General features: G+C 42.6%; 1 protein-coding gene across 1 annotated transcript in view; it reads right to left on the reverse strand.

The window, feature by feature from the left end:
• Positions 1–7,412: 7,412 nt before the first annotated feature.
• Positions 7,413–26,624, reverse strand: part of LOC147688971 (uncharacterized) — a 55,890-nt gene continuing 36,678 nt past the window's right edge. The window contains exons 8-12 of the mRNA XM_086939991.1: positions 24,813–24,863; positions 11,991–12,023; positions 11,670–11,699; positions 8,093–8,167; positions 7,413–7,585 (exon numbers count right to left, since the gene is read on the reverse strand). Coding sequence (XP_086796117.1) covers positions 8,099–8,167; positions 11,670–11,699; positions 11,991–12,023; positions 24,813–24,863 — 183 coding nt within the window. The 3' untranslated portion in view covers positions 7,413–7,585; positions 8,093–8,098. The remainder of the gene's footprint in view (positions 7,586–8,092; positions 8,168–11,669; positions 11,700–11,990; positions 12,024–24,812; positions 24,864–26,624) is intronic.

Raw genomic sequence — 26,624 nt, forward strand, 5'->3', positions numbered from 1 at the left:
TTGTCTTATGCTTACAGAAACCTGGCTCAATGAGTCATCCAACCCTGACATTGTGGCAGCCATTCCTCCCGACTATATAGTCTACAGACAGGATAGGGCACTAGGTAAAGGTGGGGGTGTGGCTCTAGTAGTTCTAAGATCCTTTGCCTGCGCAATCATTCCTTCCTCATCGATCTCTGGTTGCGAATCCCTCGCCTTCTCTATTACACTTTCCTCGCACCAATCATTCTCAGGGCTCCTAGTTTATAGACCTCCTGGTCTGCGTGGTTCCTTCTTCGATGAGCTTCAATCAGCTATTTCCACTCTATGCCTGAAGGTGGAACACTGCATAATGCTAGGGGATTTTAACATTCACATGGATGTTGAGTCTGACAGTGAAGCTACTAAAATCACGGATATCACTGCTCCCCTTGGTCTAATTCCTTACATCTCTAGTGCAACTCATGATAAGGGTCACACTCTTGACCAAGTGTTCTCCACCATTCCCCTTATTATGTCCCGTCCTACTCCTGTTTTGTGTTCTGACCACTCCTTGATCAGTTTTCTTATTCAAGGTAGAAGCAAAATCTCTTGTACTAACTCCGACCAACTGAGGCACCCCAGTAGACCCTTTCATAAAATTACTCAGGAGAGCCTTATTCAAGCGTATCAAGAACATCCCTGTATCCTATCCGGCCATCTGGAGAGGGACCTTGAAACTTTTCAGAAATGGCTTACGGAAAGGCTTGATGATCTTGCTCCTCTCGCAACGCCTCGCTCATCCATCAAGCGTAGCTCGGCTCCTTGGTTCTCTAAATCACTGACTCTTGCTAGGCGCAACTGTAAGTTAGCCGAAAGACTCTGGCGGAAACAGTATGATCAGGAAGCTAAGTCCGCTTACAAATTATCTGTCAAATCTTATCATGCGGCTATCTTAGAGGCCAAAAAGAATTATTTCGCCAACAGAATTGAAGCTGCGTCAAACTCGTGCAAAGAAATTTTTTCCATTGTCAAAGAGTTTGTTTCTCCCAAATCGAGTTCAGTCCAGTATAAGTTTTCTGAACCTTGGGTAAAGGAGCTGGCCATCTTTTTTAATACAAAAATCAAACTCATTCAAGAATCCTTTCCTCCAGCTTTCCCCAATGCACCCATTATCGATTCACTTCTGTTGTCTTTTCCATCTGATACCAGCCCTATTCTATCGGAGTTTCCACCTTTATCGGAATCCACTTCTCTGGACCTCCTACTCAGAATTAAATCTGGTTCTCCGCTTGACCCCTGTCCGGCAAGTTTTCTAGCTAGGAATGCTAAGATTCTAAATTCCCTGATCCACCCGGTCTTGAATTCATCTCTGTCTAGCGGCATGGTTCCGCCAGCCTGGAAGAAGGCAATGGTTCTTCCCCTTCTAAAAAAACCAGGCCTTGACCCAGCTATACACGCGAACTATAGGCCCATATCTCTCCTGCCCAGTATGGCTAAGATCGCCGAGAAGCACGTCCACTCTGTGCTCTCTTCCTTCTTGGAAGATCAGGGGTTACTACACTCTACCCAATCTGGCTTCCGCTCCAATTTGAGCACCAAGACCACTCTTTTGGAAGTAAATGAAGCCATTAAGGAAGTTCTCGACGCAGGGGGAAGAGCTATGCTGGTGATGTTGGACCTGTCGGCGGCCTTCGACACCGTCCCGCATGAGGCCCTCTTGAGAAGACTTCACGAGATTGGTCTACGAGGGACGGTGTTGAGCTGGTTGAGATCTTACCTAGCGGGTCGTCGACAAGTGATCTGGGCCCCGCCGTACTCCGCAGAGGTGCCGCCTATGGATGTTGGAGTCCCTCAAGGGTCGGTGCTGAGCCCGACCCTTTTTAACATCTTCATGACTCCATTGGTGGTACTTGCGGAGTCCATGGGTGCCCAGATCATATCATACGCTGGCGACACCCAGCTCCTCTTCACCTGCAAGAAGGGCATGGAGTTTGACGGGGAGAGCATCCGTGGTTGCCTGGGGGCTGTCTTCGACTGGTTTCAGCGAAGCAGCCTCAAGTGCAACCCTGATAAATCTGAGGTGCTCTTCTTCGGATGTCAAGCAGATCCACCGTGGCAGGAATGGTGGCCGGTGTGCATGTCACCCCCTTCCTCTTCCTCTGTGGTTGCAAAAAATTTGGGGATTAAAATTGACAATACCCTTTCGCTGAAAACACAGATCACAGGTCTCACCAGCACTTGTTTTGGTCTGTTAAAAATGCTGCGAAAATTTCTTCCCCTGCTTCCTTTAGTCCACAGGAAGCTGACGGTATAGGCCTTGATATGTTCCAGGATTGACTACTCTAATGTCCTCTACCTGGGTTTACCGGACTACCTCCTGCATCAACTTCAGGTAGTTCAAAACTCCGCGGCAAGGGCTATTTTTGGCCTACCTCGACAAGCTCGGGCTTCAGAGCTGCTCTCTTCCCTTCATTGGCTCCCAGTGAAGAAGCGGATTACTTTCAAGGCTCTCACTTTAGCCCACAAGGCACTCCATTTGGTTGGGGCCTCGTACATTCAGAAACGGCTTCTTTTTTATAAACCTACTAGATCTCTCCGTTCTGAATGTCTTGGCCTGGCAACGGTTCCTCCTATTAGGAGGGCTAGGATAGGTGGACGTTCCTTTACACATCTTGCCCCCAAATTATGGAACTCCCTGCCTGTTGATCTGCGTCGTACCTCTAATCTGCTTGCCTTTAGAAAGGCCTTGAAAACTTGGCTGTACAAGCAGTAACTTGTTATGTTTCTGTTTCTTCCTTTTTCTTTCCTTAGTGTGGGGTCAGAACGCGCCGGGACACTCCCTGGAGTAGCCGTGCGCTATATAAGCAACCCCAATAACAATAACAATAACAATAACAATTTTCATTGCATTTGTTTTAAGACTATACTCTCTAGTTGAAAAGATAATACAACATTATTAGTGTCAGCATGGTGGAATTTTATTTGTGATGAACAGAGAATAACTAATGTTTCTTCGCTGTTACTTCAGAAGATCAAACCAGATCTATATTGGTTACCCTTTACTACCTATTTATTCTCTCATTCAGCAATGTCTTAGTCTTCTTATTCTATCTTTCTATTTGCTTCTTTGTATCCTTTCTCCTCCTCTATCTCTCTATTATCATCCTTAGCTTCCTTTTCCATAGATCTCTCTTTCTCTGTTTCCTTTTTAGGTCTCGGCTAAGCGCGGCGAAGCGCGTTCTCGCCTGAGACCTTTTGTCGGCGTGTCTGCTTTCCAGGAGACATTCCTGGCCGCGCGCATCTCCTTGGAGGCGATTTGAAACTGGCACGCGCACAAGTACAAGCGCTCAATTGACTTTGTTGCAAGTTTCTTGCAATGCTCGTTTAGAGTGCGGCAATGCACGTTTAGAGTGTGGTTAAACCTGACACTTTCAGTTTCTTTTAAGCAGCGTGTTTCATGGCATGTTCGAAAATGCTCCATATCGTAAGGTGTTCACACGCATGCGCATACACAGAGACACACACACACGAGCGCCCGTGCACGCACGCACCCACACATACAGAGAACCCACCCCCGCCGTCGCATACACACACACACACACACAAGTGCACCAAGCGCCCCCCCGGCCCACTTACCGCCACTCCGGACTTCAGCCGCCACCGCGGGGCTCTCCCTCGGGCATGGGAGCCCGTGTCACCAGCACTGCTTCTCTCCATGGGCACGTGCACAGGCTTCCAAAGCCGGAAGTCCCGCCCCACGGAAGGTTTCGGTTTCGCTCACGTCTGAATCGCTGGGGGCGTGTGGTGAGTACCCTTCATTTAGAACCTGCCCTTCGCCAAGGATATCGTTGCTCTTATCAAAGCTTGTTTTTATTCTAGTTCTAGCACCGCCAGGCCCATGTAGACTGCCTTGACAGGTCCCACACAAAAGCCTTCCTCATTCACACACTCATCAGCCAGGCTCCAGTGCAGACAGGGCTCTGTGAGCGTCTCGAAAGCAACGCGCGTTTAGGAGTTGGAGATTCCTGTATAATTAAAGGCCTTCCTCCTCTCAGTGTCCCCAGGAGGCCCATATCTGTGCATATTTTAATAGAAAGCCTGGGCTGGAGCGGCGTGGGCTCCGTTTGCAACAAGCTCAGAAAGTTCTTGATTGTGCTAATTAATACTCTGGGGCACACTGCCTGGCATCTTCAAGGCTCTTCAGATGGGAATTTCCATGTACATTGTGAGACATTATTGTTCCTGACATGTCAGCCGCTTTTATAGAGTTTGTTAGTTTTACGGTCCCAATGCTTAATTTGAGATAAAACAGGTGCCGGGACTTCAGTTTCCCAATGCTTTAATTTCAGATAAAACAAGTGCTGGGATGGTCTCTTTCTCTGTATCCTTCTGGGTCCTATTTCTTCTTCCTTGTTTTTAGTTTCATATAGCGCATACATGAGCAACAGTTCCGTTACAGACGGGACACATGCATTTTGTTAGGCACAGGAGGGGGCGGGGGTATTAAATGATTTGCCCAGAATCACAGGAGACTCGAGACCCAGTTCCCAAGCTCCGAGGTCAACCAGTCTATCCGTTAGGCCACATGAAAGAGCTAAGCATAATAAAACGTAAAATATGGAGAAATACCATAAACAATTAATGTTGGTCAGAGTAGAGATCAGGCGGCGGCAAGATATGAAGAGGCGGCTTTGGAATGCATTTTTCACGCGACCTCTATGAGTCGGTTCCTTCCCCCACGGCTGCCTTCCCCCAGGATTTGCGTGAGATTGCGGCATCATCCGGCTGTCTCGAGCTGTTAGTGGGGGCGCCGTGGCATGACCAGCCCTTAAACAGTACGGCCTGCTCTGCAGCGCTCGGCACAACATGCGGGACTGGGACGTCCTCCTACAACCAGGGCAACTTACTTTAAAAAACAAAAACTCAGCCCCAGACTGCAGCACGGCGCTGCTCTGCATGAGGATCTTTTCTGAATGCCGCCCTCCCTTCACCACCAAAACGAACCTACAAGGAGAGCAGTGACAGAGACATAGCCCCCACCCCTCCGGAATAGCTTTTTTTTCTTGCCTCTGCCCCCCTGATTGTGCTCGCTTTCTTGCCTTCCGCCCCCTGATTGCGCTCGTTTTTCTTGCCTTCTGCCCCCTGATTGCACGCGTTTTTCTTGCCTCTGCTCCCCTGATTGTGCCATTTTTCTTGCCTCTGCCCCCGTTATTGTGCTATTGGCAATGTAAATGACAATGCCATTTATTTTTTTTGTAGGTGGCTCTATGTGTGGGTGGCTCTGTCTGTGTGAGGGTGGCTCTGTGTAGGGTGTAGCTATTGGGATTGTAAATGACAATGCCATTCATTTAACAATTAAGCTATTGGCAATGTAAATGACAATGCCATTTATTGATGATTTAAGAAAAAAAAAAGGAATGTCATGAGCAATACCAATAGCTCTACCTTTAATGATGCCGAGACCATTGCATTGTAAATGCTTGTTATATTAAATGTTACAGATATGTTGTATTTCATAAATGTTTCTTTTTTGTTCAATTTCCTTCAACAAATATAATATCTGCTACTGTTGTGTATTATTATACTGTATTTGCTATACATATCGTTATTGTTTTATAAATCTCCAGTAAAACAAACTTAACTAAAAGGAACAAAAAATAAAAACCTTAAACTGTTTATGATTGATAAGCTTTGTCTCTCTCCTTTTTGATATTCAAAACCTGTATACAACATTTCCTTTTTCTAGAAATGTGATAAAGCTGCTCAGTGGCCAGGCCTGTGTGCTATGGAAATGTTATCTGTTGATTTAGTACAATTGCAGCAGCTTTGAAAACCTCTCAGTCCATTTAACTTGCTTTAAGCTGGGTCAGCCCAAGTATTTCTGAATGACTTGATTCACATTGATCTTAATATTCCTTCTTGTTTCACTGTCAAAATAGATAACCAACTAGGCATGCCTCTTTGGACAGCATGCCAAAGTTGCATGCCAACTACCGGTGGGCATGCCGGCAGAGAGGCGGGCAGTGGGGCAAATGGCGTGATGAGGCACGAGGAAAACATTCAAATAAAAACTTTAAAAAAGAACTTATCTGCTGCATCACCGCCCGACAAAATGCAGCTCTTCTGCTTTTTCTTCGCTACAGCCGTGGCTCCCAGCCTTCCATGCAGAAAATCCTGATGCTGCTCTCATGTATAAAAGCAGCATCAGGATTGGTCTGAGCGCCCTCAATTTGCATTCCCAGGGAGACTGGGAGCCTGTGCCTGCTGTCTGCAACCCAGCAGAGCAACTGGGTTGGGGACAGTTTCAGAGCACATACCTGTATAGCCGTCCTAATATTGCAAGCCAAACCCACATGCGCACTGCTCCACATGACTTGCCCTACACTGGAGCGCCTCAAAAACTCATTCAATGGAAGAAAAATAAAACGATAATAAACACGTTTATTATCATTTTATTTTTCAAATGTTGAGGCTGCCGGGGTGGGGGGGGGGGTAGAGGGTGATGCTCTTCTGTCATAGCAGAGGACCCGCCGCTGTCCAGCTGGTTTGTGAACTGCAAACCAATTTGACACATGACTAAGGAACAAAGAAGTCACATCACAAACTGCATAATAACTAGGCAGATAACAATTTACAGAGTTGTATGAAGAACTGTGAATGTAGGAATGGTGGTCTGCAAGAGACAGCATACCTATGTCCCTGAATTTGCTTCCCATAACATTTGGAAACTTTTTCAAGCAGACTTTGTCTACTAAAATGACGTGTTGATTTAAAAAACGTTTCCTATAAGGGAAGACTTTAGTGAGAGAAAGCTGTAGTGATTTGACCCACTGACTATTTCACTGAATATTGCCTATTCTACTGATGCAGTTAAGAAAAACTAATACATTTCACTGTGATTCCAAAGGAGGATTGGCGTTCCCCTTTCGCACCCCCTCCTCTTTGCAATTCAGAATGAGTAGCAAAATCAAAATTTTGAGTTTTAAATTTCCTTTGGCGAATTTGTTTTTCACTCACAGAGCCTATGATTTTGTGGGTTGAATGCTTTGTGCCAGCAAAAGAGTATCAGACATCAGGCCTAATGTTTCATGTGCTTGCAAAAATAGACGCACAAATGGCAGATCTTTACACTTTCCAACCTAAATTGAAAGTGTCATTAATGCCAAGAATTATCTCCTATCCTATGACAAATATGTCATCCATATGACCAAAAATTTCTCATTAAGCGAACGTTCGCAGCAAGTCAGAATATAACAACCAAAAATATAAGCAATAATGATAATATAATATTTGTTCTTCCCATTGCTCTTCATACCAGACGAGCAAGTGTTGTAAATAACAAGTGTTACCAATGCATTCCAAAACTCTTTTTTAATTAACGCAGTTTAATTTCGACTTGGTGAACATTGTAGCATTTGTAGAGAAGTTACAGTAATTCAGATGAGACAGTATTTATTATGCTTTTGCTACTTTATTGAAGGATTGGCACATAAGCCAGCAGGAAACATTGTATTTCACATTGAAGGTTAGAAGGTAATCTCTTGCATCGAAATGTAAAAGAGGTGAGGGTCAGGCATTCATCATCGGAATCCTTCCACTGGTGCAGAGGTCAGAGACTGTGCTCCTAGAAAGAGAAAACAACCACAAATGCTGAGCAGCTCTCTGAGGAAAGTGAAGAGACACACAAGGACAGTGCAAGTCCTTAGTAAGTCTGGGCTTAAGGGCTTAGGGGCTACACTAGAGGTTGTAGCAGGTGGACCTGGCACCATTCATTGTGTTTATAAGGGGTTTGTCAGGGCAAGGTTTGTATTTGTAGATGGAAGAATTACATGGGTTGCTCTTGTATTAAGTTGACATTTCTAGTCCCTGAGCCTCATTATTTGGAGTTGATGAAATTAAAATATTATTGTGATTGTCTTGACATATTTAAAGATATATACAGAATTTCCATGTGTGATCACTAGGATCAGATTCGTTTTTCGGCTTAAGATGATGCCTTCTGTTGGTACCACCTATTTGTCGCACAGATGGGTTGAATGGTGACAGAACCTGTGACAATAGGTACAGTGCTGGGATGAAATCATCATGAATGATGCACATGTTTAGAATTTTAACCAGACGTTGACGTTACCTGAATTTATTTGCCAAGGAGGCCACTAACACCACCAAGAAGGCCACCGCCCTGGAGAAGGCCACCAGCGATGCCCTTTTATCAAAGACAAAAAACATAATTATTCCAGAGTAGTACATTTCAGGTCAATTTTATATGGGAAGAAAACATAATCAGTCAGCTGAGGATGAAAACATTATGGTTCTTCTTGATATTATTCCACAATGTGAAAGCACAGACCCAGGAGTGTGCTTGACCTGGATACTATGGTGTACTGTTTGTTACTGGCTACTCATGTAAAGGTTAATGTCAGTATGATATTGATAATAAAGGCTTTTACTTATATCAACCCAACTGTAAATTATCTTTATGTGCTTGAATATTTGATTTTCTAATTACCCACTTCCCTAGTAATGAGCTTGAAGGAATGAAAGGATGATGCAGTGCCACTGGGATTCAAACCTCTGATCATTATGAGCCTGTGGATGCACTTCACCTGTGGTTCTCTTGGTTAGTTTAACTAGTCCAGCTTTTGTGAGTAATTATGGGCAGAGCGGATACCCTACTAAGGAGATAGTATAATCAAAGTTGGACAATGCTACACCTTTTATTAAACACAGCTATTGTCCAGTGCCTTCAAACAACACTTACAGTCTGTGGAGAAGAGGTTCATGTCCGCCATTAGAGACATCGGTCTGTAGTCATTTTTTGGTTTTAACTGTGCTTATTAAATCTTTTGTATTTAATATATCTTAAAAGGGAGTTCTTAACAGTTCCAAACACCAAATGACTATGTTAATTCGCTTTTGTGTGTAACTTTCTTTTTTTTAACTTCCCCTGGCTGCACGCATTGACAATACTTCTACTAAAGCTGTTCACACTGTTTAAGCCCCATTCACTGTTAGGATAAGATCTCTTCCCACAGAAAATGTAGACAGCTTCTAACAGTATGCTGGAATGCTTGCTTTTTATTACTTAGTTGTGTAAAGCAGATGTTTTACCATTAGAACACTTGTGGCATGTCCTATTCATGCCTTAGTAACTTTTTTTGCACTTCGTAGGCTTTATCAGTTTGATTTTTTTCAACTTCATTTATTTTGGTATTAGGATCATATTCTAAATGTTGTAATACATGTTGTTTGTTAAAAATATAAATAATATACAAGAGCTATGCTACATTTTAGTACTAAATAGTCAGCTACAAGTGCAGTTACCTTGCATGCAACAGGGTCATGAATTGAATTGTGCAGCAGGTGCAATACCACAAGTCAAAAAGTTGGCAAAACTCCTCTAAACACATAATATTGCTATATTTGACTGCTAAATAGGAAGTCAAAATTGTTGTTACCTTGCAGTTAAAAGGGGCTTGATTTGAATGATGCAGCAGATGCAGTGGCACTGGGGCGAAAAGCTCTAGGGACACTACTAAACCTAGATTATTGCTAAAATGCAACACTTAACAGGCAGTCGCAAGAGCATGTTATCTTTCAGACAACAGGGTTATGATTTCAATGGTTCAGCAGGTGCGGTGACACCAAGACCAAAAGCTCTAGGCACCCCACATAGTATTTCTGTATTTTACTACTAAACAGGCAGTCACAAGTGCAGTTACCTTGCAGCCAACAGGGTCATGATCTGAATAGTGCAGCAAATGCAGTGGCACCGGGACCAAATGTAGTTAGAACTCCTCTAAACACCTACTATTGCTATATTTTATTACAATACAGGTTGTCACAATTGCATTTACCTTGCAGCTAAAAGGGCCTTGATTTAATTGGGGCAGCAGGTGCAGTGGCACTGGGACCAAAAGTTGTCATAACTCGACTAAACACCAAATATTACTATATTTTACTACTAAACAGGCAGTCACAAACGCAGTCTTGCAGGCAACAGGGTCATTGTTTGAATGGTGCAGTAGGTGCGGTAGCACTGGGCCCAAATGTTATCAGAACTCCTCTAAACACCTGATACTGCTATATTTTACAACTAAACAGACAGCTGGCAGCCACAAGTGCAGTTATCTAGCAAGTGCTAGGGACATGATTTCAATAGTGCAGCAGGTGCAGTGGTACTGTGACCAAAAGCTCCAGGCAACACACTAACACCGATTATAGCTATATTTTACAACTAAACAGTCAGAAGTCACAACTGCAGTTATCTTTCAAGTACTAGGTTCATGATTTGAATGGTGCAGCAGGTGCAGTGGCACCGGTCCAAGGAGTTGTCAAAACTCCTTTAAACACCTAATGTTGCTATATGTTACTACTAAACAGTCACAATTTTAGTAACCTGCAATTGGAAGGGGCTTGGTTTAAATGGTGCACCAGCTGCAGTGGCACTGGGGCTAAAAGTTGTTATAACTCTATTAAACAGCAATTATTGCTATATTTTACTACTAAATAGGTCACAAGTGCAGTTATCTAGCAGGCACTAGGGTTGTGATTTCAATGGCGCTGCAGTTGCAGTGAAACCGAGGCTCAGAGATCTAGATACCCCTCTAAACACCAAATATTGCAAGATTTAGTACTAAAGAGGCAGTGACAAGTGCAGTTACCTGTCAGGCAATAGGGTCATGATTTGAATGGTGAAGCAGGTGCCATGGCACCAGGGCCAAAATTTGTCATAACTCCTCTAAACACCAAATATTGCTATATTTTCTTACTAAACAGGCAGTCACAAATGCAGTGGCATCGTATCCAAAAGTTGTGAGAACTCCTTTAAACACACAATATTGCTATTACTTACCTGCACCATACCATTAGTAGCAGCACGATCTATAGCCTTTTTGCACGTAAGCATGTCATAACACTTTACCAGTCTTTCTGTAACTTATATTTTAAAACTAGCCAGCAAGCTACACCTTACAGCAAAAAACAACGTATTATTAATCACAAAGGCTAAACCTAATGCATTTAACAATGCTTGTTTGTGTTTGTATGTAAACTCATTATTAGGGTGAATGTTCTATGTCTAAGGCATTTGGCTTGTCATCTTAAGTGTAGCCTGAGCGCCACAGTCAGATTCAATTTCCAGGAATTTCTCTTTAGAAGATCACCTTTTAGAAGAAGTGAAAAGGGCTGATATATAAAAAAATTTATTTAAGCTTAAGACAACCACAGGACTTTCCTTAGCAAGGAAAGATGTCCCACTTAAGACATCTTCACAACAATCCCTAATATACTGGGTCCATAGTGTTGACGAGGAGCAACCCACTCATGACATTAAAAAGAAGGAGATGTAAATAATGATAATATCATCCTCATCATCATCCTCATTACAATAATCAATATCAAACATATGCCCAAATAATATATATTTTAGATTAACATCAAATAATTGACCTTTTATTGAGATTAATAACACAACAGGCACACGCAGCTAATGTAATTCTACATTTGAGGCGTGTCAACCCATAATAATGAGGACACTGGGAGAGGGATCATGAGAGGGCTTTAGCACTCTCTCAAATCAGAGTCCAGATTGTTGTAAACATGAAAAACTCATTATTAGTGAATGGGGCTGATGCTTTAATTACAATTATAGCCTGTGTTTTATTTCAGGTGACCATGCAACATGAGAGACAAGTTGAATGACTTACCCCAAGATTCAGAGAGCCTGTCAGGTCGTCCTAAAAACACAATGACATTGTGATTGTATTGAAAAGAAAACACATGACCACATGTTCTGTAGCATCTTTTTAGACTATCATATTTAGTGTTGCTGTAATGTAAACTGTATTGATACAAGTCTGTCTTACAGAGTCATATGACATCATGATTTGGAAAAATAAGTGCTTTGATATTCTTAGTTGTACATTGTATTCAGGAGCTAACATTTTGCACTTGTACCAAATGCATATGATAGAACATATTTGCATGAAATTGTGCATGTACCAACATGAAAATATACTTTGGCTTACCAGAAGATCTCCAACTTTTAACAAAGTGTCACCCTGGAGAGAAAAAACAGTTGCATACAGTTAAAAATGCAAATTTTCAGGATGAACACGTCCAATATGAATAATTGTCAAAACCTTCCTATATAAGGCTGAACTATTCATCACTAAAGTGAAGAAACCCATAGTATACATAGAGTATGTGAACTTTCCACATGCAAAGCTATGTCTAAGAATTGGGGTTTGAGCATCTGTGGTAGAATTGTTAAAACCAATGTAAGATAACATCATTACTGAAAAGAAACTTCTATTAGAACATTGAAATGTTGGGAGCTCCATTGAAAACAATGGAGTGCTCCGGTCCTATAATGGCTGGTATATGCCCGGAGCTCCAACATTCCAATGTCTCTTTGTTCACAGCTCTGCCTGTGAACAAAGGCTTCAAGGACCCAGAGGGGATTTCAATCCCCTCATGCTCCCATAAGGCTTTGTTCTTTTTTGTTAGAATTATCTGTCTTCTAGTGGCAGAATGTTCTAATAGCCTTATGGCCCTTTGTAGCTGGGCTATACAGGCTATTAAAGTCCCTATCCCTTGTTAAAGGCCCTGGCCTTCGGCTCGGGGCCTTTAATGCTGGAGAGGGCCTTTAATAGATAGTATAGCCCTCTACAGCTGGCTATAAGGCTATAATATAATTGTGCCAAAGAAAGTCCTGGAGACCAATAACCTAAATGGAAAGGGATTGATTTAAACTGCTCAACTTGATTGTTACATAGTGGATGGACTTGCTACAGTATACTGCAGAGTATATTTGAAAAGCCTGGAATATATCAGATTAACACCGATTTCACATTTTTGTTGTCGAGCATTTTAGAGAAGCTCCCATTGAAGTACTTGTTTCATTTCATTACGTTAGCATTCCAAGATGTCAGATGCTTTTGAAAGCACTGGGTTGGCCATTGTGGATTGGTATGTAATAATAAAGTATGACATCAACATTGTAAGATGGCAGTAACTATGTTTCTTGCATCTGCTCCCAAAGGAACACTTCTTGCAGTGGTTTTTATTATACTTTATTGCAAAAAACAGTCAAAGATTTCTGACTGTATTTTAAACGACTTTACTGTTAAGAAATAGTGGAAAGTCCTGTTGTATGATACCCACCTCCAGACGTAGTACATGGGATTCCGTGCTGTGCAAGAGACAATGAGGGCCTGTTAGCAATATTTGGAACCTGCCAGGTCCTCAAAAAGTAATTAAAAGAAGCAAATATTTAAAAAGAAAAAAGATTTTGAAAAGGAAAGTAAATATTTTTCCATTGGCCCTGGAACTGAAGGGGACAATTTGAATGGTAGATATGCACATTGTTGAGAAGCCAATTGTCATCACTGGCATAAAGAGAATCTGATTACTCAATTGGGCCGACCCCTTGCTCCATGTTGTAGTTTGTGGTAGACAGAAGCAATGTTTGAACGACAATTTACCAGACCAAAAACAAAATCCACTGACTGAAAGATCTGACAACATGTATATTTTTGGGGGAAATACAGTAGTCTGGTTAAACAGCTAAAGCTATCTCAAAGGCTGGAGCTAACAGTAGGTATAATTGGTTCTTTTAAGGTCCAGAGAAGAAAGATCATCTCTTCTTCAATACAATCCACTCAATTCTATTTGAGAATTACCATTTGAGAACAATCTAACGGGCCCCAACTTGTTTAATAGAGGCCTAGGTTTCAAAACTTTTTAGTGGAATAGTTCAAAGAATGGCGAAATAACCTACTACATGAGCTAAGATCTGGGTGTGTTTGAATAGATTTACAAAATGATGTAAAAAACCTTTTTTATTTTTTGCATGTAGTCTGATCTGAATCCTGTGTTATTTGGGCTACTCCCAAAATTCCCAAGAGTTGTTGGTGGCTTAAAAAGTCTGAGTGTGAGTAGACATTTCTCTGTTGAGTGAATGTACGCCTAGATATCACTTGGGATCCAGGATTTCTTTTTTTTTTTACGAGATCTTGTAGAGTGCATGGCTACCCAAGCATGGGCATTCCAGTGCTAATATGAGACCTGAGGGATGACATACTGCTTCAAGAAAACAGGTAAATTTTTTATTGCTTCCTAAAGCTGAGCAATTATTGTTGACTCTTAGGCCAGTCGGGGGGAATTCTAAAGCCTGGGCGCCAGATAAGCAAAGGATCGTCCTCCGCTTCTGGCCCTTTTTATTTTTGCATTGCCAGGAGAAGTTGACTTTTTGACCTTAAGTCACGTGCTTTCGTGTGAGGTACAATAAATTGCCTCAGAAAATGTGGTGTCTGGGCATGCTTTACTTTGTGTACAATACAAAGAGTCTTAAACTCAATTCTCTTCCACACTGGCAACCAATGAAGGCTGGCCAGCACTGGTTTCGCTGATTGTAATTTGGGAATATTCAGCAAAGTTCTGTCTGTGGCATTATGTATAGCCTGCAGCTTTCCGGTGACATACACAGGGCTACCAAGAGAAAGTAAGTTGCCATAATCTAAGCGTGACAAAATGAGATCTTGTATCACTGTTCTGCGAGTTTCAATTGGAAGCCATTTGAACGTCTTCCTGGGAGCTCTCAAAAGATCAACACATGTCCCACCAATTTCCTGGCCTGTGATGCCATGGTAAGGTCCTTATCAAGAGATACTCCCAGGCTCTTAACTTTCTCTTTTGTAGAGGGATGATCACCCAGGCATGGGGGCCAGGAAATATTATTACAGAAGGAAGAACTGTTACAGACCAACATGCCCTCTGGCTTGTAGCCATTCAGTTTGAGGTGACTATTGTGCATCCAAGCATTTACCTGGTCCATACAGTCTAGTAAATAGGCCTGGGTTTGACAGATGTTAGAAGCAAGAGAGATTGCAATCTGGGTGTCGTCAGTGTATGAGACCATCATGACACCTGCTGAGCAAATGATGTCAGCCAAGAGGCGCATAAATACATTATAAAGAGTAGGGCCTAAGGATGAGCTCCGGGGTACTCCGCATTTAATCTGATGGACCTTCGACAGGCAGAGTCCCACACTAGCCTGGAAACTTCTATTTTCCAGAAAGGAGGTCAGCAAATTTAGTATTTTGTCTTTAATTCCTAGCGCCTCCAGCCTACTTTGCAGAATAGGGCGGGAAACAGTATCAAAAGCTGCACTCATATCCAAAAGGATGAGCGCAGCTGAGCCACCATGAGCCAGTATTCTCCTAAGGTCTTCCATAGCTACTAGGAGGGCCGTCTTGACGCCATACCCTGGTCTAAATCCAGTTTGAGTTGGATGTAAAAGATTATGCAATTCCAGGAAACTGGTCAGATGGCTATTGACCACCCTCTCTAAAATGTTGCTTGCACCAGGGAGTGGAGATATAGGCCTGTAATTCTCTGTCTTGTCGGGGTCCAAGGAGGATTTCTACAGCAATGGACTAATAGCTGCGTGTTTCCTGTGGTTGGGAACTTGTCCTTTTTGCAAATAGAGATTATATAGGTTGGTCAAAAATGATAAAATAGTATCACCTCCTTTCAGCAAAATGTCTGCTGGGCAGGGTCTAAAAGGGATACAGATTTAACTGTCTTTGCTACTTTACCAATGGCATTACTCTTTAGTTGAGGAAGGATAGAAAAGGCAGAAATTAGCAAGGCATTTGCATGTCTGATTACAGGGGTAGATCTCATCAGCTGGAACAAAGCAGCAACCTGTGCCCAACAAGAAATATGTTGAAAGAATAGAGTAGATTTTTGACCAACCACCGTTAACACAGAAATGCCAACTAGGTGCCTTAGTTATCTACAGCTCCTTGGGAGGGAAACAAGCGTCTCACTCATGCAGACACAGTTATTTTCCAGGAGAGGCACCATTCTTATAAAAACCACAATACAATGTACGGCCTGTTTTTGAAGCAGTTTCTTTAATAACTTAGGGTCCAATTCACAACAAAAGTTTGAATTTAGATTCTGTGAGGCTACTACTATATTGTGAAGAAATGTACACATGTATTTGAATTCACAAAGCATGTCAGGAGTACTTAACTATTACATCTTCCAAAGGGGACTCATAACAATAAACAAATACGCAATTGGAAATGTAAGAAATAAGTATTTCTAATATGTTGCTGCAACACATCAGTGTATTTGCACCAAATACCTATAGCTTCCAAAGGAGAACAAAATTTCTCCCTTCAGAGAAAACCCTATTTTATACCACATCAATTTTTGGGTTGCTCCCTGGCTGGTCTCCCCCTGAAAACCTTTTATTTGTGTTCTTCATAAAAAATACTGGTGCCTATTTTCAGGGAAACTACTAGGGATTTGCTCTTGTAAATTTCTTCTATTGCTCTGGATGCAGATGATCTGGGATGTCAGATGTCGTAACTCAAAACCTCTTTTGGTCTTATTCACTTCGACTTTTAAGACAATTCAAAACTGTCTTGCAAACCTAAAGGGGTCTATTGCTGCTTATAAGTAAAACAGAGGTAGTTATCTCATTTAATGTACCCTGCGCCTAAAAAAAAAAAACACACAAAAAAAAACGATGGATTTAGGCCCAGATCTCTGTAATGGGGTGAATGTATGACATTGTTCTGTATTCTGTCTATCAACTGTGGTTTTTGCATTTGTCACCAAAAACAATGGCATTCGAATGCACCTCTTTGGCGGTTTTCATACTCTCTTGTAACATGTAGATTATTACTTCACATTATTATTTCTTGATATTATATGCCAATTTGTAAACACCTGTAGGCACCACATTAATGTGAATGTACTTTAAAATAATGTAATTACATACAAAAATTATGTACACTGTATTGTAGATAAAATCGATTTTAAATGTAATATTGGAGAATCTGTATCCTTTGTAGTGCGCACTAGAGTCCTGGTGACCTTGGGTCCCAGGCCATAACTTCTTGATTACCAGTGAGCAGGCACTAATCTAGCGCAGCACACGTATCGCACAAACATTCAAAACAAGAGTGAATTGAGTGCAGAACCCGTACCCATACACTGTATTGTAGGTACAACATTCGCCCCAAAAACTAAATTCCACCATGTGTTCAAAACCCAGGAAAGTTCTCTATATGCCTAAAGGATTTGAGGTTGATTGATGCAAGATTGCAGTAGAAAATGTTCTAAAGGAGAGGAGTGCATGCCTTCCAACAAGTTCTCCGAAGTCTTAGATTAAAAAAGCAACCTGATGGCTACCACTTCCAAGTTGGATGTTCTGTCATTACAGCCATTGTCTAAAAATAGGATCATACCTAGAGAGCTGTTCAGGGTCTTGGAGCATGGGCACAACTGCTCCCCCAATACTTCTACAGTCAGCTTCAAGAAACCATCTTTTTGGAGTTCAAAACTCGGCTCGGAACCCACTAAAGACAACTACTCACCAACTACAACAGGCCCAAAAAACGAATAAAATGTAAGAAAACCAAGCAAACCAACCAAAGGTTTAAAAAGAGTCAGAACTGGAGACCTTATAACTATAACTAGAACCAGCTAGCAAAACTCCACATACCTCCCAACCAAAAATTTACACGAAATTTGCATTCTTAAAACACCCCGGAGCAGCAATCTTTACAAAAAACGGGAATATAGAACATCTATCCACTCCTCTGGAACCTGGGAAGATAGAATATCCCCCACTAGAAGTACAACAACCATCAGAAGCCAGAAAGACCCTCAAAACTTGTAGTGGTGGACATCCACATCGGCAATTCGCAGAAGGTATCAACTGAAAGCGGGCCAACAATCAACAAGGAAAAAGGCGTCACAGCCTGCGCAACAACAGATCGGTCAGAGGAGTCTAGCAGCCTACTAAATATGACATTGAGGAGTCCCCAAAACACACAGACTCTCCTCGGAAGGATAAAAACAGAAATCTCTCCACTCAAGGACACCACTCCAAGCGGGCCAAGAGTAAACAGAGCACTAGATGCTTCCATCATTTTTGAACTTCAAGATCTACATGACTGGGGCGATCTATCAGTCCGATCGCCGCAGCAAAAAGCCCAGAGTGAACAGGACGGAATGGAAGTAACACCTCAACCAAGTAGCACCCCCCCATCTACGCCCAAGAGCGCGCAAAACTCTCTCCAAATGGCACCTAAAGAGCAGAGGGACACAGGCCGTTTTAACATACCTAACACACCTAAAAGTCAGAAAAAAGAGAACCCCTACGCCACAGCTAACGACATGACCTTCCTTGCATCACAGGAGTGGCAAGACTTAGTGGCGGCTTACAACCTAAAACCCACCAAAATCTCTAGCACCAGCAGACTGGAGAACGAGAGCAAAAGCTTGTTCACCGAGTTATGGGCAAATCTACTAAATACAATACAATTATCTGCAACAGCTTTACAATATCAATCAGAAAAATTAGACATGCCGTTAACAGTACTACAAATGCTAGCCGAGTTTTCCTCAGGTATTGAGAGGAAACTAGGCGACCTAAACGGTCTTATAAAAAGGGGACAGGAAGCAGCAGAACTTTCAGTGCTAGCAAAAAGAGAATGCGACTGCCTCCCAATAATAAACAAGCTAGCTACGCTACCAACAATGCTAGAGAGCCTTCTGGACGACCTGAAACAAATCATGGCACCGGTCCCAACAGACCCAGCTACTGAGGGAAATGAGATCAGGGACCTACAACCAAATGGAAGACCGCCAAAAACAGAGAATAAGTTACACCAAAATGAGAAGACTTGCTCTCCCAAAGCCACCCAATTGCCAAAAAATGTACTCTCAACCCTCCCGTCTCCCGAAGTAAGGAGCACAGCAGTGCCAACTAACTCACGAACCCGCCGGAAACAAAAAAGGAAAGGCAGGAACAGGAAAACGATAGTTATCATCCAAGAGCAGGAAAGGCAACAAAAGGAGCCCATTTGCCAGGAGGAACAAGATGAGACCGCATCTTCCTACAATGAGGCCGAGCGGACTCCGCTCGCTGGCAAAAAATGACTCCAGGGGAAAAACTGATTCCTGCATGAACCTAAGACAAACTAAAAAAAAAAACACAATAGAAGTATTTACAACAACAATCGATCACCCTGGGCATGAGGAGAAGATAAAGACACAAACCACACAACAGCGGGACGACTCCTGGTGGCCGGAAGCCCTCGGTAATGCACCCATCCCGACAGACCACGCACGGAACCTTGGCGTCATCCTGGATTCTTCACTCTCAATGAACAGACAAGTCAGCGCCGTATCCTCTTCCTGCTTTAACATCCTTCGCATGCTCAGAAAAACATTTCGCTGGATCCCCTCCGAAACAAGGAAAACAGTCACCCACGCTCTAGTCACGAGCCGACTGGACTACGGAAACACCCTCTACGCAGGTACCACCGCTAAACTCCAGAAGAAACTACAACGAATCCAAAACGCCTCAGCCAGGCTCATATTAGACATCCCACGCAACGAACACATCTCTGGTCACCTTAAAGACCTCCACTGGCTACCCGTCAATAAGAGGATTACTTTCCGACTGCTTACCCACGCACACAAATCACTCTACGACACCGGACCAGATTGCCTCAACTCTCGACTGTCCTTCTACACCCCCTCCCGCCAACTTCGCTCTTCCAGCCAAGCATTCGCCACTGTCCCTCGCATCAACAAAACCACCATGGGAGGCAGATCCTTCTCATACCTGGCTGCCAAAACATGGAACTCACTCCCCGCTTACCTTCGCCTCACCCAGAATCACCTAGCGTTCAGAAAGCAACTTAAAACGTGGATATTTGACAAATAATCCTCCTCCCCTCCCTAAGCGCCTTGAAACCCTCTGGGTATGTAGTGCGCTATATAAATTTTATGACTTGACCTGAGCGAGCGACCAGCGAATGCAACACAATTAGTAGTCACACCTCCGCACCACAAAACGAGAGCCTGCCGGCTCTGGAGCAGGATCACGAATACCCAGAGCCAAGGGAAACCACAGTCACAACAGATTTCAACCGTAGCCAACCTTTCAACAGGGCTAACGACCCTGTCCAAACTGCAGTCCAACCAACACGCGCTACTTTGTCCAACAAGACAGACATATTAATATTTGTTCCAGAGTACAAATCCAGAGGCAAAGTGGACGTCTTGAATAGAGGGAACATTATAAAACTGATTAACTCAATTGAGGGCCTGGAGGGAATTTCTTCAACCGATCTACTTCAAATCGAATTTCAACCTGCATCTGTACAGAATAACTCAGAAACAACTAAGACGACATGGTCTATAAATGAATTGGTCGATCGTATCCTAGAAAAGTATAGCGAATTCGCACAGTGGGGAATAAAACTTGAACCAGGCAGAAGGCCATTCTACCCAACCCCATTCTTAAAAGAAAGCGAAAGAGAACATCGCCCCAAAGCCACATCAATATTAAAAGAAGCACTCAGCCAGTCATCAGGCTACCAAGGCAGGCCATCACGTATTCAAGCGGTAACAACATAACCTCCAACAACGAACCCTGACAGAATTCTGCGAACAATAACCAACAGAGGTGGGCATTGACAGAAGCACCCAGCTGAGCCCCCGGCACCTGCAAATTCATCTGCCCTCAGAATATCTATCTGGAACATCAACGGTCTGACTGACAAACTGGACGACCAGGAAACATTAAAATACCTAAGGTCATTTGACTTAATACTACTACAAGAAACCTGGGAAGTAGAAGAGATAGCCCTGGAGGGATATATGATGCAAACCTTCCCTGCAACCAGGACCTCATCCTTTGGCCACAGCTCAGGAGGATTAATGATCCTTGCCTCAATACTCACAATAGGATCAATGAGGGAAATAAAAACTAAAACCATAGCTCCTAACGTGATACAGGCGGCAGTCATTACACTCAACACAAGGAAGCCAGATCACCCTCTTGTAATAATCAACTCCTACATACACCCGAAGCACAAGCAGAAGGGTGCAAGAGAATTGGCCAAGGAAACAGCAAGAATCTTGACTGAGGGGGAAGTTGAGGACATAATCCTGGCAGGAGACTTTAATCTCTTTCTCTTTGGCACTGCAGCGGACGACGAACTAGCACAAGAACTCAACAGAGCATGGGGAATACCTGTGCAAGCACAAGTGCCGGCAATAAAACCAACAAAATATTCAACACAATTGCTAAAAGACCTAGAGCAACTAAACTTAAGAGCACTGAATGGCTGGTTTGAAGAAGACACTCCCCCAGCAGCAACTTACCACTCTGCCACATCCTTCTCTTACCTAGACTACACATTTGTAACCCTCTCCCTATTTGACGCCATCAGATCATTTCAATTGGGCAACAGCGATCAAAGCGACCATCTGCCTCAAAAAATTGTCCTTAGTGGAAACTCAGGGCTACCAATGGCTCTGAATACACAACAGACTTCAAACGCATCAGATTTAAACAAGACAACATTGAAGCACTCTCCACCGATGCAAAGGAGCTAATACAGCAAGGCAACTCGGCTGCAAATCAAATAGAGGTCTGGGAAGGGTTCACAAAGGCCCTCGGGACCAAACACGCAACCAAACAAAGAACATCTAAAGGCAAATCCTCGAAGAGTACAATAAGAAAGACAAGTACACCGGAGATAAAAAGCCCCAAAAGGGATAGCAAGCAAACTTTGAAACAACTACGCATACAGCCCACAAAAGAACACTTACAACACACCCTACGCGGTCTAAAAGTACGCCTAAAAAAGGAAACTTGGGAAAACAAGAGGCAGGCGAACGACGAACCCTGGGCAAAAATAAAAAACAGCTCCAACTTTTGGAAAACGGTTCACTGTTTGCAGCGACCAGGGCATCACGGGATAAGCTCACATATATCAGAGCCAGCCTGGTCAGACTATTTGCACAACCACTTCAACCAACCCATAGAAAACAACCATTCAGGCCCGATAACACAAGAAAAAGAGCCTAATAAGGAGAACAGCGAAACAAGAACGTTTGAAAAAGGGCTTAGAACTGCAGTAGAAAGTACAAGAGCACAATACAATCAAGAGGAGGCAGGGGGGGGCAAAGAATAACAGTACATCAACACTCAGCATTGAAAATGACATTAAAATAACCGCAAACCGGATTAAAACCCAAATCAAGAAGGGTAAAATGGAAGGAGCCCTGGGCCCAAATGGGATTCCACCGGCAATATTCAAGCATGACTCAGAATTCTGGAGAAACACATTAGTGCCACTCTTTACGAGCACTCTGGAACTAGAAACATGTCCGGAATCCTGGAAAGGATCTATCATAAGCCCAATCTACAAGCAAGGAGACAGGAGTAATCCTGGTAACTATTGGCTGATTGCCCTATTAGATATAGAGGCAAAGTATTACGTGGGCATACTACTAGAAAAACTGACATTGTGGGCAGAGACAAACCACATAATTCCACCAACTCAAACAGGATTCTGTAGAGGACAGGCAACTTCCACCAACATTATGGCTCTGTCGTTACTAACAGATGCGTCAAAATTGGGAAAGAACCCACTGTTCTTGAGCTTCATAGAATACAGCTCAGCTTTTGACCATGTGGACCAGGGTAAACTATGGCAAAAGCTCGATAAATGGGGTATACCATACCCCCTCTTGCACCAACTCATTCTACTCCACACCAACACTTGGGTCAGGATCAAGCTGGGTGACGGGACGCACCTATTGAGGCGAATTAACACCTCCAACAGCCTGAAAAAAGGGTGCGTCCTAGCCCTGAGCTTGTTCAACCTTTAACTGGCAGACCTACTAGAGGAATTGGACAACACCAAATCGCACGCCCCACGGTTGGGGGACATTACGCTGACCAATCTCCTCTATGCGGACGATCTCGTTTTAATAAGTCGCACCCCAATAGGCCTCCAACATCTTCTAAACACCACTAGCTCATTCTCACACCGCAACTGCCTAACCATCAACCTGAAAAAAACAAGAATCGTGGCAGTGAACTACAAAAAGATCAGGAAGAACAATTGGTTTTTGGACGGACACAAACTGGACCAAGTAACGTGCTACAAGTACCTGGGTGTTCTGGTGGACAACAGAGGGTCGTTTAAACCCAAATTAGAGTCGCTACACCGAAAAGAAATCATGAGCCACCTTGCGATGAAACCCTTGAAGAAGATTCTGCTAGACCACACGCTTGATCCTTTTCTACAGGTACTAAGAGCCCGTCTCCAACCGACACTAACATATGGGAGCGAATCCACTTTCGGAAAAGATGCATTGACACTCGACAAGGTGATCGCCAAAACCTATAGGTCAATCTTTCAGCTACCCAGCTACGCATCTCCTGCACAAATTCGTCTGGAGTTCGGGGTACAAAAACAAACAGTGGAAAGAAGGGGTAGCTTTATAAAATGCTGGCACAAGATCAGAAATGCAGAGCCAGGCCCCCTAAATACCCACCTTTGGACCGAACTGCAAAGACGAGAACGATCGCACGCTAGAGAGTATCTGACAGAATCTCTAGAAAGTCTTGAACTGACTGGCCTCTGGAACAGCACAGTAGACCACAAGAGCTTTAAAAAGCTAGTAACAAAAGCAACGAAAGTAACATCGCTACTGGAAGACAAAGAAACTCTGGCAAAAAGGGCCCATGGATGGTTAGTCTTAAATGACTACAAAACTTTAAAGCCCCAAGTGTACCTAGACCATGGGTTCAAACAGAAGACCAAGGAGAAATTCTTAAAGCTGCGCCTAGGCATATTACCAATTCTCCCTCACTTGGCCCCATGGGAAAGGAACAAGGAAGACCAAACTTGCCGTCTCTGCGGAGCAGGCTCTGAAAATCTAACCCACATAATATGTATTTGCCGTGGTTTAACTGACACAAGGAGAACACTACTACATGTAATTTGGAATCAAAAGGGGATTAGATCCTGTCGACAGGCAGTTAAACTGTGTTTCAACCCGCAAGAGACTCAACTAAACTGCAGAATTACAAAATTCCTTGACGCAGTGACAATGAGGATCAAGGAAGCACGAAAAGATGTAACACTGCAATAGCCAGACAGTGACACTGAGCATTCTTGGGTTGGCGACCATAACGAGGCACATCGACTGACCAACCAATTATATGAACTACAATATTTTAACTTTTGATAACCAACTTTTTATCCTTGATATAATTTCTTTTATAAACAATGTATTTTAATTGTGAGTTTTAATTAACTTGACAATAACAAATCTTTTTGGAGTATAACAGTAGCTTGACAACAAAACTAATCTGCTATGATGTGGACAATGCATTTATTTGTCTAATGCTTCAGATCTCTCTAATGGACCTTAACACCTGACATTTTTTGGCTTGAAGGTGTTAGTGTTGTGCGCATGATAGCATAATATGATTATTTCCCGCAGAGGCTGAAATTTACTGTGATAGAGTAATACACATAGGGTGGAATTACTCTGTTTTGACTTTGGAAAGGATGCAGATAGAGCTTCTTGCGGAAAAGGGCATGTATTATAAGCCCATTCGTTTTTCTATTGTCATGATGAGTGCAATGAGACTTGATGCTGTTAATTACTAAAGTTAAATCATAGTTAAATACTGGTGCCTTTAGTGTATGGCAGAGTACATTCCATCCTTCACTAGTTGTGAAATGAAAAACAAATAAGTTAGTGTTTTAACTGTAATTATTTTTAAGATGGCTTCCTAGCAGAGATACAGAAGTTGTAGCTTCATGATCTCTTGCTGCAGGACATTTTGAACCAGTAGGACCTAATCAACAGGTCAGGGGAGTTCAGGACCCTCATCACTGCTGAAAGAGGTACCCCTGGTGTCTGATACAAGGTAAGTGACAGGGCAATGTTCTCTCTGTTTAGGGGAATCCCAAGATAAACCAAAGAGGAGAGAGACTTACCAGCAGTTTACACAGCAGATCAAAAACAGGTTCCTCAAGTTTAAGTTGTATCTAGAAAGTAGTAAAGGCAATCATAGTGAGATGTCCTTTTGACAGAATAGCACAATGCATTGCTTCCCAACCAGAACATTTTATTTATTACTTTTTGTACTGTTGTATTGCTTTTTACAACTTAAAGTAAAACCTCACCACCATGACCTGTACAATCGGCACACATGAAATGCAAATACAGAGGCAATCCTGGCTGAATTAACATATATAACACTGAAAGACAGCAACAGGGGGGTGTGAACCACCCAACAGTGAGCTCTCCTCGCCCTCTCCATCCTCAGAAATCTTCGTGCTGTGCTTTCAGTGGCACAGAGGGATCTTCTTCCCCAAGGGGGACATCTCTCCCTATCAGGGTTTTAGGGTATGTTTCAGATTCCCAGTCTAGATCATAAAAGGCCATCCAGGGTCCACACCAAATTTTCTTTAGCCAGCCTCACACACTATAAATCACCTTCTCTGCCTCTATATAATGAATATATAATGTGGGCATTCCCATACTAAATGAAAAAAGACCCCTCCCCATCCTCACAATGTAAATCATTAGAAGTCTGTGCTCTACCCATCTCAAACAGCCATTGCCTGTGAAATAGGCTGTGCAGTACCTTCAGCTGTCTAAGCCTCAGGCTTGTTTTTATCGCCACTTCACGAAAATGCATTAGGGCTGCTTCCCAGTCAATACCTTTTATTGGTCTCAGTTCAACCTCCTATTTGAACCTGAGGAGGTTGAGATTGTCAGGTCTGTTATTCATGAGTAAGTAAGTATACAAAATAGTCTTGGAGGCCATACCCTCTGAGAGTACCCTGCTTTCTATAGGGCTACAATCTTCAAGTTCTTCCCTCTAATTTCTTTTCATAAAAATGATAACATAATATTTCATTTTGTAAATGGGAAAAAATCATTATTAACAATAAACATATGAAAAAATAGGACAAGTTTTCATTTAATTTAAAGTTTCCAAGAAATAATTTCAAAATAGTGCATTTTGCTCTTTACCAGTATACTAAAGCTGTTCAATTTCAAGTTTAAGCTATTAGAAAAGGACAAGATGATAGTGTATATCAAGACGGAGGCAGAATCATATAACAGACGGCAAAATGCATAAAGCAAAATCAATATGAGCTATATATTTCTGGGCTGTGTATCATGATGTGGCACTGGTGGCATAGTCACAATACCACACCAAATGTCACCAGATCTATGCAGGTGGAGGTGGAAGGGAGAGAGAAGGCCATGAGTAGATAATTTGGTACCTAACGATGCATTGAGAAGGATACAATCCAAAGTTTCAATAGTAGTAGGTTTTCTCCCATAGTTTATCCACCTCGTGTGTGTGGTAGAACTGAGTTTGCCTGACAATGGACAGGTTTCTAAGATATCCGACATGAGCAATGAGAAACATCTCAACTCTCAAGCTGGAACACATGAAGATATCTACATAATTTTAGATGTTGAATCAGAGTTAGTGGGTAGAGGGGTATTAGGACTGGCTAAAAAAAAACAGAATAGACTCCCAATAGCAATGTATGCAGACAAAGGGTGGTGCACAATAATTGCACTGGCTGCAGGAGATATCAACAACAAATCAAAAGTGAAAAAGGTGAAATTCTATGATGGTCAGAGGGGCGCATGTACAAATATTCAGTAGTTAAACAACAGGTAAGGCAAAAAAAAATCTTCGAATGTTTCATTTAGCAGTTTAGTCTTCTAATTTCTTTGAGTGGTCTGGTGGCCTTGTGTCTCTATGTTTCCTGGTGCAGGCT

The sequence above is a fragment of the Lissotriton vulgaris genome, chromosome 10, assembly GCF_964263255.1.
Source record: "Lissotriton vulgaris chromosome 10, aLisVul1.2, whole genome shotgun sequence".
In the NCBI taxonomy this organism is placed as follows: domain Eukaryota; kingdom Metazoa; phylum Chordata; class Amphibia; order Caudata; family Salamandridae; genus Lissotriton; species Lissotriton vulgaris.